Source organism: Balaenoptera borealis, assembly GCF_965194805.1.
Source record: "Balaenoptera borealis genome assembly, chromosome: 14".
NCBI lineage: Eukaryota > Metazoa > Chordata > Mammalia > Artiodactyla > Balaenopteridae > Balaenoptera > Balaenoptera borealis.
Genome location: NC_138875.1, coordinates 13,347,750 through 13,369,788, shown reverse-complemented (window position 1 = coordinate 13,369,788; position 22,039 = coordinate 13,347,750). Strand labels below are relative to the sequence as shown.

General features: G+C 35.7%; 1 protein-coding gene across 10 annotated transcripts in view; it reads left to right on the top strand.

The window, feature by feature from the left end:
• RELCH (RAB11 binding and LisH domain, coiled-coil and HEAT repeat containing) overlaps positions 1–22,039 on the top strand; it is a 122,228-nt gene that overhangs the window by 21,452 nt on the left and 78,737 nt on the right. For 8 of the 10 annotated variants that reach the window (XR_014233821.1, XM_082352974.1, XM_082352971.1 and 5 more), the window contains exons 3-8: positions 4,956–5,027; positions 5,138–5,193; positions 5,298–5,411; positions 18,859–19,062; positions 19,168–19,259; positions 19,875–20,168. Coding sequence is in view for 9 of the 10 variants with exons in the window: in XM_082352974.1 (XP_082209100.1) it covers positions 4,956–5,027; positions 5,138–5,193; positions 5,298–5,411; positions 18,859–19,062; positions 19,168–19,259; positions 19,875–20,168 (832 nt within the window). In the remaining variant the exon portion in view is untranslated. The remainder of the gene's footprint in view (positions 1–4,955; positions 5,028–5,137; positions 5,194–5,297; positions 5,412–18,858; positions 19,063–19,167; positions 19,260–19,874; positions 20,169–22,039) is intronic. The other 2 variants (XM_082352973.1, XM_082352972.1) reach the window with 1 other exon arrangement.

Sequence of the window (22,039 nt, the reverse complement as noted above, 5' to 3'; positions counted from 1 at the left end):
TATCTTTCCCATACAAGACTGTTTCAACATAGTCATTTTCTTTCAAAAAAAAGTAAAATTTCAAAAGCATTTCATTTAAATTATTTTCCACTTCTGAATTTAGTAGACACCAAACCAAAATGAGCTTAATTTAACTGACTTTTTAGTAAAAGCCTTTCTATATGTTATTAAACAAAGCTGTACAGTGTACATACAGTGTAGCTGTTAAATTTTCAAGTTTTCTTCAGGATAGCAAGGGACATCTATGTTCTAAATATTGGGATTGCCATTCTTTAATTAGACATTTTGAGCATCTGCTACATATTAGGTACTATGTTAGGCGCTAGATACAGAAGCATGAAATAGACAGAGTTTCTGCCCTCAAGGAATTTGTACTAAAACCTGTCTATGTCTGTAATACAATTAAATGTTCAGTACTTTGGAAATAGTGATAAGGAACTTGTTGATTTTAGAACCATCTATATCCCTGTCTCAGGTTCACTTGATCCATCTTTTAGCATCAGTCTCTGACTTTATTTGTTCTCATACCTCTACCTGTTACTGTATTACTTCTCTAGTTCATACCTTAATTTTTGTATTGGGATCTAGAGAACTGCAGAAGCTGTTCTTTCTAATTTGCAGGGAAAGACACTACTGAATGCTGGTAAGATCACTGATGTTTAGATTTATTAGATATGGCATCAAGTACTGGAATGCCCATTCATACAACTAACATTTGTTGAGTCCTCTATATTCAAGGTATTATACTGTTATGGGAACAATAAACAACAAAGTAGACATATGAAACCTTTTTAAGCCTACGTAATCTAGTAAACATTCTAAAATGAAATTCAAATTTTTGCCTGTGGGATAACCTGGCCTTACCCCCTGGGTAAGAAGCATCATCAGTAGCCCTCTCACTCCTTAGCTGTTGGGCTGCAGCATACATATCCAGCGTTATCAGGATTAAATAAGCCTATCTGTCTTATTATAATATATTTTTCCTTAGTACAGATATCTTTAATTCCTGTTTGCAGTACTTTTTTGTTTTTCTTATTTTCAACTTTACTTAAATCTTATTTATGGTTTTGTATGATTTAAAATAGGATAGATGCTCCAACAAGCCTTTTAAGGGCAACAAGCCTTTGATATGAGTTGTAAATTGTTAAAATTTATATAAGCCATAAAGGTCTGAACTAGGACAATTGCAGAGACAATTGAGATGAATGGTTATTTAGGATTCAAGGGCTGGAATCATTATAGCTTGACATTTAATTAATGTGGGAGTAAGGGCAAGAGGTAAGTGAAGAGTAATCTCCAGGTTTCTTATTTGGGCATCTGGGTAGATAGTGGTGCCCTTAATGAAGAGATACTGCAGGAGGAGGGAAGGCAGATTTGAGAGGAAGATGATGAAGTTCATTTAGATAGGATTAAAATTCAAAGTTTATGAAACATTCAAGTGGGCATGTCCAGGTGATAAACAGGTAGCCCTGTTTATCTTGGGGGAAAAGTTTAAAGATTTCTGAATCTTAAGAGTACTGGTGAGAGTAAAACTGTAAGAGTGAAATGTTTATCATCCCAGTATATAGAGTAGAAAAGGACCAGGGAGGACACTCTGGGAAACACCAACTTTGAGATGAATGATAGAGGAATCTGTAAGAGAACCTGAGCAGGAGGAACAATAATGGGAAGAATTTTCCTCTTTTAAAGTTTAAGGAGGAGGAATTTTTTTCCCCCTCAGAAGAATATAGAAAACGAAATGTCTACAAACCATGGAGATTGCATCTTGCTTCCTTTCATTTATTTCTCACTATTTGCTAAGGCATGCGTAACAGTCCTCTACCTTTCTTAAGTCTGTAATAGGCAGGGAGCATTCTCTAAACCCAGAAGGAGTGGTGATGGTACTGTCTGGGGATTTTTGTATTATTTTAGGAATATATTTTTATTCTAACTCATATTCTTATGAGAATTTTCCTCTTTTCCTAGAACCTTTCCTGGGATAATAAAATGAGTATTAAGGATGGGGAAGTGGTATTTTATTATGAAGTAAAATCACCTTATATTCAGGGGAAAAGAAATCCAAGAAATTCTGACTTGAAAGAAGACAATTTCATGTCTACTATGAGATGGCAAGGTCCTTGACTCAGCCCTAATGATATGAACTCTTCACTAGTGAAGAAAAATGGGAATGAAAAATACTTTACTCTGATCAGTATTATAGGAAAGATCTAAAATACGTATTATTTTGAGTTTTGTGCCAAAAGAACTAAGACTAACAAATATTTCGAGATAATATTAGTAATATATTTAGTTGGGGCAACAAAGAATCAATATTTCTTTCTGCTTTGAAATTTAACACTGCACCTTTGGTGTCTCGACATGGTCAATTGTATATATCCCAAGTCATGAGCACCTGATCTTGAAGCTCTCAAGTACCCCTGATATAATGCCAGTATTATCCAACCCTATTTAGGAAATAACTATTTCAACTAATCTAGAATTGCTTATACTGACTTAGTCATTAAATATTTTGGTAAGATTGTAATATGCAGTATTAGAATATACCTATGTCTTTGCGATTACTTTAGTTCCAATAAAATTGCATTCAGCAGGGTTGGGCTAGTGGAGGGTTGGGATAGTGGAGTGAGCAGGCTGGTAGTTGGTTCCTACAGTGTTTTTTAAAAAACATGTACTTCAAACATTTTTATGAAGAATTATAGTATTTGAAAAATACTTGGAGGTTGCTTGGTACAATGTATCTCTTTACAGGATAATAAATTTTGAGATTTAATCCAATATTTTTTTAATGAAGAAGTGACAAATTTAAATATGTGTAAATATAGCTGTTCAGACCTTTCTTGTGAAACTTTCTCGCATAACTGCAAATACTTGATCATACTGTGCCTTTATAGAGATGTGCTATGGCTTCAAAGATATGCCTTTGTCTTTTAAAGTCTATATTGTATATTAAGAAACATGCAGCAGAGTGAATTCATTTTGATAAGCACTATCTTTTCAGAGCATTGGTACCTTTTAATGACATTTGGCAATGTATGTGTAGATGTGCATAAAAATATAAATTCTTGCCGTCTGACATGGGTTTTTCTGGCTTTCTGTGCCTTGATCATTTAGTGTTTTGCTCCTGGTCACCTAAACTTTCACCAGTTGAATTTGAGTTTTTTTCACAGTTTGTGTTTTAACCAGTTTTTTTTAAATTTATTTTTTTCATATTTCTTTCATTCTGGTGCAGGGCATTTCTGATCTGCAATTATTCTGTAATATGTTAGTAAATTGTAAGTGATACTGGAAGCATAATATGTATACTTATTTTGCTTGTGGTATAGTTAAGTGCTTTTAAATCAAAAAAAATTACCTAAAGTTTTGAAATAAAAAGAAAAGTAAACCTATTCTGTACTTACCTAACACACTGAATGTGTGCAGTCTGACTTTAAACACAAACTCTAAGAGTTTCCAGAAGTGTAAGTTTTAGGAAATGTTTTAACTTTGTTGCACAGAAATGTTTGCAGATCAGCATTGCTGACTACCAAAAAAGAAATAGTCACGTACATGTCATCTGATTTTTAGTTGTGCTTCCATGTTGCTGCAGTGAAATTCTGTGCATCAAAATAATTGGCTTTAATGTACTAGATGTGATTCAGTTACATCTTAAGTTTTTAATGAAAATATGCAAACTGAGTGAATTCTATTTTTTCCATATATTTTTATAGCTTCGTTGTCTCTGATAGCATTTCATTTGCCATCTTCTTTATTCTGTTTATTAGTCAGTGAGGAAAAAATGCATCTTTAAAGTGTTAAATTTGCTAATTTTTATGCAGAACTATTTAAATTATAATTTTTTTAAATATCCAGTTGTGACAAAGATCACTTAATTTTCTCAGAGCTTTACTTCACAGAAATGGTTTTTTTCCCCCACATCTAAGCTTGCTTTTTCTTCAGAGCAGTATTTATATATTTTAAAGAAAATTCCCAGCAAAGACACATATAGTTAGATCTTGCTCATGATGAAACATTTTAAAGAGCTCATTAAAATGTCTCCTCAGTATTCATGTTTATCTTATAATCAGACTCTGTGGTAATAGGAGAAATCTTTAAGTTTCATTAGTACCTCTTACTATGAACAAATATCTATTTGAAGAGTTGTCAGAAACTTTGAAATTCTACTTAAATTTACTCAGTATCCTTAGATTACCACACTTGTAGAATTGTACTCAATCATTTGCTTTAGAATGATCTTAATTATAAATTAAAGGACAAACTATTTCTATCCTTTGGCTTTAAATGAAACCTAAAATAAACCCCTCAGAACTTTTTTTAGATATGTGTTTAACATATCTGTGCTTGTTTATAGAAGACATACTTGTTTGTAGAAAAATTGATAGGCATCCCACATTTGTTAAATATTTAAACCCTGTTCTTTCAACATCTTAATTAAGGACTATATTCACTAATGTTTCTGTATCTTGATTTATAACATTATTCTAGATAATGCATTTTAAAATACCTTTTTTTTAATCCTAAGATTTTCTTTACGTATATTTGCTAGGACTTCATCTAATTTTTGTCTTTTCCCCTAAAATTATGTCACCTGAAAACATTCCATTACATTTCTTACCTAGACTGAGTGAAACATAACCACCTAAATTACTAAGATTTTTATTTACCTAAAGGAGAGTATGCCATAGATCTTATTTTTAAATAGAGCTATTCCTTGTCAGACAGCTGGAACATTTGATCAGTAGTCCCCTGTATTCTAAAACTATGGAAAACATTCACCAGTTTGCTTGCAAATCCACTCTGCTGCATGCATTCACAAGTTTCATAAAGATTGCATGCTTTCTGTTTTCAATACAAATTGTATTTTTTTTTCATACCCATCCTTGCTTTTTATTTTTTTATTTTTGTTTCCCTTTTCTTGGTTGGATGCCTGTGTGTGTTTATTCCAAATCCCTGTCCAGTCCTGGAGTTTGAACTACGCAAAGCCAAGGAGACCATTCAGGCCCTCCGAGCCAACCTGACAAAGGCTGCAGGTGGTGTACATAAACTTTTTTGAGACTTTTTCTACTTTGACAATGTAGAAGTAGCTGAGATATTTTCTAATGTAAAATAGTAAAATATTATTCATATTTTCTTCCACCAGAACACGAAGTTCCTTTACAGGAACGAAAAAATTACAAATCAAGTCCTGAAATTCAGGTGGGTGAATGACAGATCTAAAAGTATCTTCCGTATGAAATGGTAGCACAAGTATTGAAGGAAGAAGACTTACAGTATTGTGTCTGTCTTTTATTTATCTCTAGGAGCCAATCAAACCTCTTGAAAAGAGAGCTCTAAACTTCTTAGTCAATGAATTTTTATTGAAGAATAACTACAAGCTGACATCAATAACCTTTTCAGATGAAAATGATGATCAGGTACAATTTCTTTTCGTTTTTTTTTTTTAATAAGCGATGATTTGTTTCCTTTTTAATTTATAATATACTTATTTTCTCTTTTATCTAGTTTCTTTAGTTTTTTAAAAAGTTATACATATTGTAAAATTCCATAAGGCTTCCCAGTCTAGTATTCTGTTGGCTTATAGATTTCCTCTTTCTACATAAAGACTTCTCATTCTTTCCAGGGAGCTTTTTACAACTCCCCTATAACTATGTAATCTACTCATATTTCCATGTATTTATAAAATGTGCTTTTTTTTTAACTTTAAAACATTTACTTAGTAGTACAGATTAATGTGTACTTATAAATTCAGTTTAGCTAAAACCTCTTCAGTAACACTATAATAATTAAGATGATAGATAACAGCAATTAAGAGAGAATATTTTGAATGAGAGAATATAAGTTGTGTTTCTGAATAGGAGCCAATCTTAGAACTTCATTATTTTACTGATAAAATCTTATAGGAAAAGAAATGATGCTTTGTTTAGTGTTATCTCCTAACTCTGGAATATTTTGACTTCTTAGTGCGAATAGGTCAGTTTGAATCTTTTACCTTAGTAAAGTAATACCAAGGAGTGTATTGTATAGAAATCAGGAGGCCATCATTTTAAATCAGGTATATCCCATTGGTCCCTAAACTATCCCATGGATCATTTAGCAAAAATAGAAGTAGCAAAAATAGAAGTTCTCTTAAGGAAGATAGCAGTACAGTTACTCCCTCAGTTATTGTAATGTATTTGGCAAAAACTAAATTTAATAAAATATATAGTTATTTTTTATTAAATGGTAGTTTTACTCAACTATATAAAAGACATTAAACTAATATTTACCTAATATAAATAATGTTATAATATACTATGATTATATTTCAGGTTAATCATGTTTTATCACAGACTTAGGTTAATGATCAACTAAACAATGTATAAGAAATATGTTGAATATATGAGAAACATTGAGAGGCCAAAAAGAAGGCAGAAAAAGAAGAAAAAGGGAACAAAGAATAGATAGCACACACAGAAAACAATAGCAAGATGGCAGATTTAAAACTCAGCCATATCAATACTCACTTTAAATATAAATGATCTATCCTTCCAATTAAAAGGCAGAAATTACTGGAGATTTCAAGCTGGCTCTCTCAATAATTGATAGAATAAAGTAATAGAAAATCATTTAGGATATAGAACACTTGTGCTATGCTGTCAACTAACTTGACATAAGTAGAATTTATAAAACTTCATCTTTCAATAGCTGAATACATGTTTTCAAATACGTATGAGTCACTTATCAAAATAGATCATATTATATCTATTAAATAGATATAGGTGATAAAGCAAGTCTTAATATTTAAGAGGATTTTAAATATTTCCAAATAACACATAAGTTAAAGAAGAAATCAAAAGGGAAATTATGAAGTATTTTGAACTGAATGAAGGTGAAAACAAAACCATCAAAATTTGCAGGATGTAGCCAAAGCTACAGGAAAGTTTATGACACCAAAATGTTTATAATAGAAAAGAAGGAAGATTTCAAATTGATGAAAATCAGCTTCTACTTTAAGAAACTAGAAAAAGAAAACTAAGCAAAGCCCAAAGTAAGCAGAAGAAAGGAAATATTAAAAATGAGAGTGTAAGTCAATGGTATAGGCAACAGAAAACAATAGAGAAAAGCTAATAAAATAAAAAACTGAGTTTCTGAGGTTAATGAAATTGGAACACCTCTAGTCTGACTGATTAGGAAAAAGAGAGAAGAAGCAAATTATCAAAATCTGGAATGAGCAAGGTTATATCACTATAAATTTTACTTATTATATATATTTTTAAATATATACCACTGGATTTCTTTTCTTTTTTAAAATATTTATTTATTTACTTACTTATTTGTCTGCGCTGGGTCTTTAGTTGCGGCACACGGAATCTTCGTTGTCACGTGCGGGCTCTTAGTTGGGGCATGCGGGATCTAGTTCCCTAACCAGGGAACGAATCTGGTACCCCTGCATTGGGAGCGCAGAGTCTTAACCACTGGACCACCAGGGAAGTCCCTAAATTTTACTCATATTAAAAGGATAAAATGGGAATGTTATGAGCAACTTTACTTGAAAGAAGACAATTGCCAGAGCTCATTCAAGAAGAAATAGATTTGAAGAACTTTGTATTTATTAAAGAAATTGAATTTGTACTTAAAAACCTTCCGACAAAGAAAACTCTAGGTCTAGATAACTTCACTTGTAAAATCTACCAGGCATTTAAGGAAGAAGTAATACCACTTCTCCACAAACTCTTCTAGAAACTGAAGAGAAGGGAATGCTTCCAAACTCATTCTATGAGACCAGAATAATTCTGATATCAAAGTCAGATAAAAAACATTGCAAACAAAGAAAATACAGGGTCATTTTCCTTGTGAATTGGATGCAGAAATTCTATATAATTCTATATTTTACTATATCAAATCCAACAATATGTAAAAATGCTAATACATCATGACCAAATGGTTTATCCAAGGAATGCAAGGTTTATTTAATCCAAAAATCAGTCATTGTAATTCACCATTTTAAGAAATTTTTTAAAAGAGAAAAAAATCATATCTCAGAAGAAAGCATTTGACATAACATGCATTTCCCATAAAAATTTTAAAGAAATTAGGAATTATGAGGAATTTCCTCAATCTCATAAAAGATATTTACAGAAAAACTATCACTAACATCATGCTTAATGATAAAAGATAAAGAATAAAATAAGGATATCTGTTCTCACTATTTCTACTGAACATCATACTGAAGATTCTAGCCAACACAAGGCAAGAAAAATAAATAAAAGGCACACATTTTGGAAAAGAAGAAATAAAACTCTAAATTCACTGGTAACGTGATTGTATATGTAGAAAATCCTGTGGACTACATAAAAAAAATACTATAGGGACTTCCTGCGGTCCAGTGGTTAAGACTCCACGCTTCCACTGCAGGGGGTGTGCGTTCGATCCCTGCTCAGGGAACTAAGATGCTGCATGCTGCATGGCACGGCCCAAAAAAAAAAAAAGATGCTATAGCTAATATGTGATGTTAGCAAAGTTGTAGGATACAAGATCAGTAAACAAAAGTGAATCATATTTCTGTATGCTGGCAACAAATAAACATTGAACTTTTAAAGATACCATTTACAAAAGTATCAAAAAATAGGAAATAGGGAAAAATCTGATAAAGGATTATACACTGAAAACTATTATACATGCTGAGAGAAAGTAAAGAAGACATAAATGGAGAGATATATTGTGCTCATAAATCAGAAGATTCAATATTGTCAAAGTGTCAGTTTCAGCAAATTGATTTGTATTTTCAGTGCAATCCCAATCAAACTCTCACCAGCGTTTTTTTCTGGAGATTAATTAGTTTATTCTAAAATTCATATGGAAATAACATAGTATAGCCAAAACAACTTTAATAAAGAAGAACAAAATTGGGGGACTTCAGCTACCTGACTTCAAGATATTGTAGTTTAGACAGTATCTTATTGGCATAAAGGTAGACAAATACATCAATAGAACATAATAGAGAGTCAAGAGATTAATTTATGCATAGATAATCTTTTGATGTCTGACAGAATGCAAAGTAAATTTCATTCAGAAAGGACAGTCTTTTTTATAATTGGTACTGGAACATTTTGATATCTATAGACCTCCAAAAATGAATTTCAAACCATACCTCACACCATCTACAAAAGTTAATTCAAATGGATCATAGCTTTAACTTCTAAAACCATAAGGCTTCTAGAAGAAAACATGGGAAAAATTCATTGAAACCTTGGAAGGTGGGCCAAGATTTCTTATATATGACACCAAAAGTATGGTGTTCTTCAGCAAAATTGCTCTCATCAAAATCAATAACTTCTGCTCTTTGAGAGCCACTCTAAGCAAATGAAAAGGTAAGCCATAGATTGGGTGACATATATGCAAGTAACATATATGATAAAGGACTTTATCCAGAATATTTAAAGAACTCTCTAAACTGAATAATAAGGAAACAGCCCAATTTTTAAAAGCATGGACAAAAAATTTAAACAGATACTTCAACAGAGAACATATATGGATAGCAAATAAGCACATGAAAAAGATGCTCAGCATCTTTAGTCATTAGGGAAATACAAATTAAGTCACAATGAGAATACCATAACACTTAATAGAATGTCTGAGACTGTACCAAGTCTTGGCAAAGATGTGGAGTAACTAGAAATCTCATCTTTGCTAGTGAGAATGCAAAATGGTACAGTCACTTTGGAACACTTTTTGGCAGTTTCTTTAAAAAGTTAAAACCTTCACCACCTATATGACCTGGTCATTCCACTCATGGATATTACAATCCAAGAGAAATGAAAGCATATGTTCATACAAAGACTCCTACACAATGTTCACAGCAGCTTTATTTATGGTAGCTAAAATCAGGGAAACAACCCAAATATACAAGAGCAGGCGGTTGAATAAAAAATTTTAACATATCCTTATAGTAGAATACTACACAGCAACAAAAAGGAATGAACTGCTGACAGATACAACAACACAGATCAGTCTGAAAATCCTTAATCATTAATCTGGGTGAAAGAAACCAGACAAATATAGTACTTGCTGTATGAATCTATAAAAAATTCTAAGAAATGTAAACTATTATACAGTGACAGAAAACAGATCAGTATTTGCCTAGGAACAGGGCACATGTGAGGAATAAGAGGGAAGGATTACAAAGGGACCAAGAAAACCTTTGGTAATGAACAAGTTCATCTTGTTGATTGTGGTGATCTATTCAGGGGTATACACAGATGTCAAAACTTATCAAATTGTACATTTTAAATTAGCTCATGGATTTAAATCATGCAGTTTATTGTGTATTTATTATATACCTCAGTAAAGCTGTTTTTTATGAAAGGCAGTGGAAGTGCTCATCAATAACCTGTTCTTTAACCATTAAACAACATTTAGTGGTAATTTCAACTGACCTAAAAGCAGAGCTATATAGAGCCCTCACTCCCCTCATGTTTAGTCTCTAGACAAAATGTAAGACTTTTTGCCCTGTTTTATTTTTGATCATATACCCCAATTTTACCCTCTTAGTGGCACTTATCATTACCTGCAATTACCTCTTGTCTCCCTGACTAGACTATAAGTTTCTTGAGGGTAAAAGAATCTCTTGTTCATCTCTATATCTGCATGTATAGTAAAACTCCGTAAATATTTATTGATAGTTTTCTCATATTTTTATCTGCATGCAATCATTGTCTTACTGTTCTTTGCTTCCCTCCTACCAGTTCTTTTATAATTTTTTACTTTCTATCCTTTCTTTCTATTGTGCTATGTGAAATTTTGTTTTTATTGTAAATAAGCGTTCTGTGTATTTTCAACTTCTTTCAGAATATACTTTTTACTTTAAATACAACTTGTCTCTTCACTGAGGACCCTGTTTCCCCTATTTTCCAAATACGAGATGGTGGTGCCTCTCACACTCTAAAACCAGGATGTTTTCTCCTAGGATGTTTTCTCAATTGGAACATACACTTTGACATTACAACAAAATTATGATTATGTTGAATTTTCAAGATATTAGCAATAAGGGGACTTCCCTGATGGTCCAGTGGTAAAGAATCCTCCTTCCAATGCAGGGGACGTGGGTTCGATCCCTGGTCAGGGAACTAAGATCCCATGTGCTGCGGGACAACTAAGCCCACGTGCCACAACTACTGAGCCTGCATGCCACAAACTACAGAGACCACGCACTCTGGATCCCGCACGCCAAAACTAGAGAGAGAAAAAACCTGCATGCCACAACTAGAGAGAAGCCCAAGTGCCAAAACGAAGAGCCCGCACGCCACAACGGAAGATCCCGCGTGCCGCACTAAGACCTGATGCAGCCAAAAAAAAAAAAAGATATTAGCAATAAGGAAAAGATAAATTTCAGGGGAGGAGCTTCAAGATGGCAGAAGAGTAAGACACAGAGACCACCTTCCTCCCCACAAATACATCAGAAATACATCTACATGTGGAACAACCCCTACAGAACACCTACTGAATGCTGGCAGAAGACCTCAGACCTCCCAAAAAGCAAGAAACTCCCCATGTACCTGGGTAGGGCAAAAGAAAAAAGAAAAAACAGAGACAAAAGAATAGGGACAGGACCTGAACCACTGGGAGAGAGCTGTGAAGGAGGAAAGGTTTCCACACACTAGGAAGCCCCTTCGTGGGCGGAGACTGCCGGTGGCAGAGGGGGAAGCTTCGGAGCCGTGGAAGGGAGCGCAGCAACAGGGGTGTGGAGGGCAAAGCGGAGAGATTCCGCACAGAGGATCAGTGCCGACCAGCACTCACCACCCCAAGAGGCTTGTCTGCTCACCTGCCGGGACGGGTCGGGGCTGGGAGCTGAGGCTCGGGCTTCGGTCGGATCCCAGGGAGAGGACTGGGGTTGGCTGCGTGAACACAGTCTGAAGGGGGCTAGTGGGCCACAGCTAGCTGGGAGGGAGTCCGGGAAAAAGTCTGGAGCTGCCAAAGAGGCAAGAGACTTTTTTTTGCCGCTTTGTTTCCTGGTGTGCGAGGAGAGGGGATTCAGAGCACCACTTAAAGGAGCTCCAGAGACGGGCGTGAGCCGTGGCTATCAGCGCAGACCCCAGAGACGGGCATGGGACGCTAAGGCTGCTGCTGTCACCATCAAAAAGCCTGTGTGCAAGCACAGGTCACTATCCACATCTCCCCTCCCGGGAGCCTGTGAAGCCCGCCACTGCCAGGGTCCTGTGATCCAGGGACAACTTCCCCCGGAGAACACATGGCGCGCCTCAGGCTGCTGCAACGTCACGCCGGGCTCTGCCAACGCACGCTCGCCCCGCACTCTGTACCCCTCCCTCCCCCCAGCCTGAGTGAGCCAGAGCCCCCGAATCAGCTGCTCCTTTAACTCCATCCTGTCTGAGCGAAGAACAGACGCCCTCAGGCGACCTACACTCAGAGGCGGGTCCAAATCCAAATCTGAACCCCGGGCGCTGTGCGAACAAAGAAGAGAAAGGGAAATTTCGCCCAGCAGCCTCAAGAGCAGCGGATTAAATCTCCACAATCAACTTGATGTACCCTGCGTCTGTGGAATACCTGAAGAGACAGTCATCCCAATTTGAGGAGGTGGACTTTGGGAGGAACGATATATTTTCTTTTTTCCCTTTTTCTCTTTTTGTGAGTGTATATGTGTATGCTTCTGTGTGATTTTGTCTGTATAGCTTTGCTTTTACCATTTGTCCTAGGGCTCTGTCTGTCCGTTTTTTGTTGTTGTTGTTGTTTTATTACTTAAAAATTTTTTTTCTTAATAATTATTTTTTATTTCAATAACTATTTTATTTTACTTTATTTTTTTAAAAATAAATTTATTTATTTATTTATTTTTGGCTGTGTTGGGTCTTCGTTTCTGTGTGAGGGCTTTCTCCAGTTCCGGCGGGCAGGGGCCACTCTTCATAGCGGTGCATGGGACTCTCACTGTCGTGGCCTCTCCCATTGCAGAGCACAGGCTCCAGACGCACAGGCTCAGTAGTTGTGGCTCACGGGCCTAGCCGCTCTGCGGCATGTGGGATCTTCCCAGACCAGGGCTCGAACCCATGTCCCCTGCATTGGCAGGCAGATTCTTAACCACTGCGCCACCAGGGAAGCCCCTATTTTATTTTATCTTCTTCTTTCTTTCTTTCTTTTTTTTCTCCCTTTTATTCTGAGCCGTGTAGATGACAGGCTCTTGGTGCTCCAGCCAGGCGTCAGGGCTGTGCCTCTAAGGTGGGAAAGCCAAGTTCAGCACACTGGTCCACAAAAGACCTCCCAGCTCCACGTAATATCAAACGGCGAAAATCTCCCAGAGATCTCCATCTCAATGCCAAGACCCAGCTCCACTCAACGACCAGCAAGCTACAGTGCTGGACACCCTATGCCAAACAACTAGCAAGACAGGAACAAAACCCCATCCATTAGCAGAGAGGCTGCCTAAAATTATAATAAGGCCACAGACACCCCAGAACACACCACCAGACGTGGACCTGCCCACCACAAAGACATGATCCAGCCTCATCCACCAGAACACAGGCACTAGTCCCCTCCACCAGGAAGCCTACACAACCCACTGAACCAACCTTAGCCACTGGGGGGAGACACCGAAAACAATGGGAACTACGAACCTGCAGGCTGTGAAATGGAGACCCCAAACACAGTAAGTTAAGCAAAATGAGAAGACAGAGAAACAAATAGCAGATGAAGGAGCAAGGTAAAAACACTCCAGACTAAATAAATGAAGAGGAAATAGGCAGTCTACCTGAAAAAGAATTCAGAGTAATGGTGGTAAAGATGATCCAAAATCTTGGAAATAGAATGGAGAAAATACAAGAAACGTTTAACAAGGACCAAGAAGGACTAAAGAGCAAACAAACAGTGATGAACAACACAATAAATGAAATTAAAAATTCTTTAGAAGGGATCAATAGCAGAATAACTGAAGCAGAAGAACGGATAAGTGACCTGGAAGATAAAATAGTGTAAATAACTACTGCAGAGCAGAATAAAGAAAAAAAAATGAAAAGAATTGAAGACAGTGTCAGAGACCTCTGGGACAACATTAAACGCACCAACATTCAAATTATAGGGGTCCCAGAAGAAGAAGAGAAAAAGAAAGGGACTGAGAAAATATTTGAAGAGATTATAGTTGAAAACTTCCCTAATATGGGAAAGGAAATAGTTAATCAAGTCCAGGAGGCACAGACAGTCCCATACAGGATAAATCCAAGGAGAAACACGCCAAGACACATATTAACCAGACTATCAAAAATTAAATACAAAGAAAAAATATTAAAAGCAGCAAGGGAAAAACAACAAAAAACACACAAGGGAATCCTCATAAGGTTAACAGCTGATCTTTCAGCAGAAACTCTGCAAGCCAGAAGGGAGTGGCAGGACGTATTTAAAGTGATGAAGGAGAAAAACCTACAACCAAGATTACTCTACCCAGCAAGGATCTCATTCAGATTTGATGGAGAAATTAAAACCTTTACAGACAAGCAAAAGCTAAGAGAATTGAGCACCACCAAACCAGCTTTACAACAAATGCTAAAGGAACTTCTCTAGGCAGGAAACACAAGAGAAGGAAAAGACCTACAATAACAAACCCAAAACATTTAAGAAAATGGTCATAGGAACATACATACCAATATTACCTTAAATGTGAATGGATAAATGCTCCAACCAAAATCCATAGACTAGCTGAATGGATACAAAAACAAGACCCGTATATATGCTGTCTACAGGAGACCCACTTCAGACCGAGGGACACATACAGACTGAAAGTGAGGGGATGGAAAAAGATATTCCATGCAAATGGAAATCAAAAGAAAGCTGGAGTAGCAATTCTCATATCAGACAAAATAGACTTTAAAACAAAGACTATTACAAGAGACAAAGAAGGACACTGCATAATGATCAAGGGATCAATCCAAGAAGAAGATATAACAATTGTAAATATTTATGCACCCAACACAGGAGCACCTCAATACATAAGGCAAATGCTAACAGCAATAAAAGGGGAAATCGACAGTAACACAATCATAGTAGGGGACTTTAACACCCCACTTTCACCAATGGACAGATCATCCAAAATGAAAATAAATAAGGAAACAAAAGCTTTAAATGATACATTAAACAAGATGGACTTAATTGATATTTATAGGACATTCCATCCAAAAACAACAGAATACACATTCTTTTCAAGTGCTTATGGAACATTCTGCAGGATAGATCATATCTTGGGTCACAAATCAAGCCTTGGTAAATTTAAGAAAATTGAAATTGTATCAGGTACCTTTTCTGACCACAACGCTATGAGACTAGATATCAATTACAGGAAAAAATCTGTAAAAAATACAAACGCATGGAGGCTAAACAATACACTACTTAATAACCAAGAGATCACTGAAGAAATCAAAGAGGAAATCAAAAAATACCTAGAAACAAATGACAATGAAAACACAACAACCCAAAACCTATGGGATGCAGCAAAAGCAGTTCTCAAAGGGAAGTTTATAGCAATACAATCCTACCTCAAGAAACAAGAAACACCTCAAATAAACAACCTAACATTACACCTAAAGCAATTAGAGAAAGAAGAACAAAAAAACCCCAAAGTTAGCAGAAGGAAAGAAATCGTAAAGATCAGATCAGAAATAAATGAAAAAGAAATGAAGGAAACCATAGCAAAGATCAATAAAACTAAAAGCTGGTTCTTTGAGAAGATAAAACAAAATTGATAAACCATTAGTCAGACTCATCAAGAAAAAAAGGGAGAAGACTCAAATCAATAGAATTAGAAATGAAAGAGGAGAAGTAACAACTGACACTGCAGAAATACAAAGGATCATGAGAGATTACTACAAGCAACTATATGCCAATAAAATGGACAACCTGGAAGAAATGGACAAATTCTTAGAAATGCACAACCTGCTGAGACTGAACTAGGAAGAAATAGAAAATATGAACAGACCAATCAGAAGCACTGATATTGAAACTGTGATTAAAAATCTTCCAACAAACAAAAGCCCAGGACCAGATGGCTTCACAGGCGAATTCGATCAAACATTTAGAGAAGAGCTAACACCTATCCTTCTCAAACTCTTCCAAAATATAGCAGAGGGAGGTACACTCCCAAACTCATTCTACGAGGCCACCATCACCCTGATACCAAAACCAGACAAAGATTTCTCAAAGAAAGAAAACTACAGGCCAATATCACTGATGAACGTAGATGCAAAAATCCTCAACAAAATACTAGGAAACAGAATCCAGCAGCACATTAAAAGGATCATACACCATGATCAAGTGGGGTTTATCCCAGATATGCAAGGATTCTTCAATATATGCAAATCAATCAATGTGATACACCTTATTAACAAATTGAAGGAGAAAAACCATATGATCAGCTCAATAGATGCAGAGAAAGCTTTTGACAAAATTCACCACCCATTTATGATAAAATACCCTCCAGAAAGTAGGCATAGAGGGAACTTTCCTGAACATAATAAAGGCCATATATGCCAAACCCACAGCCAATATTGTCCTCAGTGTTGAAAAACTGAAACGATTTCCACTAAGATCAGGAACAAGACAAGGTTGCCCACTCTCACCACTATTATTCAACATAGTTTTGGAAGTTTTAGCCACAGCAATCAGAGAAGAAAAAGAAATAAAAGGAATCCAAATCAGAAAAGAAGAAGTAAAGCTGTCACTGTTTGCAGATGACATGATACTATACATAGAGAATCCTAAAGATGCTACCAGAAAACTACTAGAGCTAATCAATGAATTTGGTAAAGTAGCAGGATACAAAATTAATGCACAGAAATCTCTTGCATTCCTATACACTAATGATGAAAAATCTGAAAGTGAAATTAAGAAAACACTCCCCTTTACCATTGCAGCAAAAAGATAAAATATCTAGGAATAAACGTACCTAAGGAGACAAAAGACCTGTATGCAGAAAATTATAAGACACTGATGAAAGAAATTAAAAATGATACACCCAGATGGAGAGATATACCATGTTCTTGGATTGGAAGAAACAATATTGTGAAAATGAGTATACTACCCAAAGCAATCTACAAATTCAGTGCAATCCCTATCAAATTACCAATGGCATTTTTTACGGAACTAGAACAAAAAATATCTTAAAATTTGTATGGAGACACAAAAGACCCCGAATAGCCAAAGTGGTCTTGAGGGAAAAAAACGGAGCTGGAGGAATCGGGCTCCCAGACTTCAGACTAAACTACAAAGCTACAGTAATCAAGACAATATGGTACTGGCACAAAAACAGAAATATAGATCAATGGAACATGATAGAAAGCCCAGAGATAAACCCACACACCTATGGTCAGCTCATCTATGACAAAGGAGGCAAGGATATACAATGGAGAAAAGATAGTCTCTTCAATAAGTGGTGCTGGGAAACCTGGACAGCTACATGTAAAAGCGTGAAATTAGAAAACTCCCTAGCACCATACACAAAAATAAACTCAAAATGGATTAGAGACCTAAATGTAAGACCAGACACTCTAAAACTCTTAGAGGAAAACATAGGAAGAACACTCTTTGACATAAATCACAGCAAGATGTTTTTTGATCCACCTCCTCGAGTAACGGAAATAAAAACAAAAATAAACAAATGGGACCTAATGAAACTTAAAAGCTTTTGCACAGCAAAGGAAACTACAAACAAGACGAAAAGACAACCCTCAGAATGGGAGAAAATATTTGCAAGCGAATCAATGGACAAAGGATTAATCTCCAAAATATATTAACAGCTCATGCAGCTCAATATTAAAAAAACAAAAAACCCAATCCAAAAATGGGCAGAAGCCCTAAATAGACATTTCTCCAAAGAAGATACACAGATTGCCAACAAACACATGAAAGAATGCTCAACCTCATTAATCATTAGAGAAATGCAAATCAAAACTACAATGAGGTATCACCTCACACCAGTCAGAATGGCCATCATCAAAAAATCACAACAATAAATGCTGGAGAGGGTGTGGAGAAAAGGGAACCCTCTTGCACTGTTGGTGGGAATGTAAATTGATACAGCCACTATGGAGAACAGTATGGAGGTTCCTTAAGAAACTAAAAATAGAACTACCATATGACCCAGCAATCCCACTACTGGGCATATACCCTGAGAAAACCATAATTCAAAACGAGTCATGTACCACAGTGTTCATTGCAGCTCTATTTACAATACCCAGGAAATGGAAGCAACCTAAGTGTCCATCAACAGATGAATGGGTAAAGAAGATGTGGCACATATATACAATGGAATATTACTCAGCCATAAGAAGAAACGAAATTGAGTTATTTTTAGTGAGGTGGATGGACCTAGAGTCTGTCATACGGAGTGAAGTAAGTCAGAAAGAGAAAAACAAAATACCGTATGCTAACACATATATATGGAATCTAAAAAAAAATAATAATAATGGTCATGAAGAACCTAGGGGCAAGACGGGAATAAAGATGCAGACCTACTAGAGAATGGACTTGAGGATACGGGGAGGGGGAAGGGTAAGCTGGGGCAAAGTGAGAGAGTGGCATGGAGATATATACACTACCAAATGTAAAATAGATTGCTAGTGGGAAGCAGCTGCATAGCACAGGGAGATCAACTCGGTGCTTTGTGACCAGCTAGAGGGGTGGGATAGGGAGGGTGGGAGAGAGGGAGACGCAAAAGATATGGGGACATATGTATAGGTATAACTGATTCACTTTGTTATAAAGCAGAAACTAACACACCATTGTAAAGCAATTGTACTCCAATAAAGATGTTTAAAAAAAAGATAAATTTCAAAAATGCAAGATAAAACTGCCACATAGATTTTTTTTATATTATTATTTTTTATCTTTTAGGATTTTGAACTATGGGATGATGTAGGGTTAAACATTCCAAAACCTCCAGACTTACTGCAACTCTACCGAGATTTTGGAAATCATCAAGTGACTGGGAAAGATCTTGTGGATGTGGCCAGTGGTGTAGAAGAAGATGAATTAGAGGCTCTGACACCAGTTTTAGGCAACCTTCCTCCAACCCTTGAAACTCCTCAGACTGTAGAGGTGAGAGGTATTAACTAAGTAATTCAGTCCACAAAAAGTATTTAAACCGCATAAAAGCATACTATGAGATCTTGAGTTTCTGTTTTTCTCCCATTTTGATTTTAGAACTCCTTGCTAGTAAAGAAATTAGAAGATAAAATTAGTTTATTAAATAGTGAGAAATGGTCTTTGATGGAACAAATCAGAAGACTTGAAAGGTTAGTACTTAATCATTATTTCTAAAAGACCTCAACGTTTTTAAAGAAATTGACAGATTATATAAATATATAAAATAACATTTCAGTTGTAAGACATAATTTTTCATATCCTAATACTTCTGGAAAAAAGTCTTATAGTTGCTTATATACTTAAAGTGTCCTTTTCCCCCAAAAAAAGTTGTTAAGTCCCCGTAATAATAATGTAATTGCATATGTCTTGGAACCAAGAAATAAGATATTTTTTATTTTTCTCCAAATTATATCAGTAGTAATAAAATAGCTTCTTCACATTAGTGTTGTACATATTTCCCATTCATTATTTCATTTAATTCTTAATTCTGTATAATTTTCCCCATTTTGCAAATGAAGAAAGTTAAGTGCTAATCCAAAGCATAGTTTATAAAACCATTTTTATGCTTTATAAGAGTTTGTAGCTGCACTTCTAGGTATATGAGGCATCAGTGTATATGGTGCAGAAAAGATTAATCAGTTGCCAAACCACTTTCTATTAATATGTTATACTTTTAAACCATTAAACCCATTATGAGGTTTATGCTATTACCAAAGTTTTAAAAAATACAGTTATTCTCTGATAATTTCTCTTTCTTTCTACAGTGAAATGGACTTCCTCAAAAATGAACACTTTGCCAGCCCTGTAGTTTGTGACTCTGTTCAGCCTTCTTTGGATCAGTCTTCCCACAAAGACTCTGGAGACAGTGGACAGAATTCAGTTATAAATAGTTCAGAAAAGGGAGAAAACAAGGATATCCATCTTTCAAAATCAGATGAAATTGATTCCACTATTCCTAAAGAGAATTTCCCAAATTCTTTCCCCAGGAGAGAAAGAGAAGGAATGCCATCTTCTTCTCCATCAAATAAAAACACAGTCCATTTTGATAAACCCAATAGGTTAGTATGCATCCTGTGTTTTGAAATGCATCTTTCAGCTATTTAGAACATTGTCAAAATAGAAGAGTTTCAATTCTTATTTTGCAGGTCAGATGTATGAATTTTTATGTTTGGCATGAACTTAACACATAGCAAAGTCCATGTCACCAAAAAAAAAAAAAAACACAAGTAATTACTAAGTTAAACTGTATTAACAAGGAATAGACCATAAATGGGATAGGTCCTATCTTAGCCAAGTACTTAAACCCATAAATAATATGTATGTTTTATGTGCTGTATTTTACCCAGTGCTTTTTACCTTTTCTGTATTCTACAGTCATTATCAGACTCATTAGAAGGTTTTGGTACTGAATAGTTGCCTGTACTAAAGAGGGGATTAGCTATTAATCTTAGGCCTTTTTCCTGTGTCTGCTTCCATTACTAATATTGTATCATTAATATTCTCTTAATTCATTTAGTTTTTATTGGATCGCAGTGATTGAACTCAGATGACAAAAGCACGGTCCCTTGCCCGTCATGATTATGTTTTCTAGTAGAGGAAACAAAATGTGTTTAAAATTATTTTACATTTTAATGTGAAAAATGTTAAGAAAGGAACATTTACTGAGTTCTTTTTTGTATGTCAGGCACAGTTCTACATGCTTTATGTATACTAACTTAGTTAATCCTCACAAATTACCCTGTGGTGCATTCTGAGCCACAAAGCCATGCTTCCTCCTCCTCCTATTAAATGGAAGAATATTATACCAAGTGTTAGGATGTAATAGGAAAGCATGACTAATTTGTTTTAAAGGTACTCATTATTAGTGAGAAGTATTTGATTTTTTTTTCCCCAAGCAAATCTTTCCCCTCATGTGCCACAACTTTCTGTGTACCTGCTTAAGTGTGTGTGTGTGTGTGTGTGTGTGTGTGTGTGTGTGTGTGTGTGTGTGTATTTTTAGGTATTATGGGGGTTGAAATAGACACAGCCCAATCCTCAAAGTGCATTTAATCTAATATGGTTAAGATACAGTCATAAAAATGATACTCAATAACAGTGGCATTCGTAATAGTTCTTAGTGTTTAGGAGTACTTCCATATATCTCCTTTGATACACCAAAGCCACTCTCTGGAGAAAGATGACTGTTAAATTTCTTCAACTAATTTTTTTAGCTCTTAACTATATGTCAGGCAGTCTTAAACGAGGAGTGTAATGGTAACCAAACATATGGTCATCCCTTCGGTTACAAACCTTACAGTATGAGAGAGGCCAACAGACAATTATTATAAGTATGAAGAGTAGTAATATAAGAGAAGTTCACCTTGCTTTGGGAAGACATAATCAGGGCACCTAACCTAGTCATCAGAGCAGGAAAGATTTCAGGGAAGAAGTGTTATCTAACTTTAGACCTGATGACTAAGTAGCAGTTAACCAGACAAAGAAATAAGACGAAGTCTTCCCACTAAGAGAGAACAGCATGTGCAGGGAGAACACTGTGCACTTTGGGAGCTAAGAAGAATTTATTAAGGTTGAAGCAAAGAATGCAAGTGAGAAGAATGACAGGAGATGAAGTTGGAGAACTAAGCAAAGACTAAGTCATATAAGCCGTGTTAACTCATTTTAGAGAGTTGGGACATGATGGCATCTAAGTTTTAGAAAGAGTCCTCTAGGGTAGAGGTAATTGGAGGGTAGCAAGACAGGAAGAAAGGAGACTAATAGGATATCTATTGGAAGAATCCAAGTAAGAAATGATTGAATTTCCTGTATTAGAAAGAAGTGGATAGATTTATAAGATAGTTAGAAAGTAAGAGATTGATTGGATTAGGAGATTAAAAGAAAGGGAAGGATAAAGGCTTTCTGGCTTGGGCAATTGGATGCATTATAGCTCCCT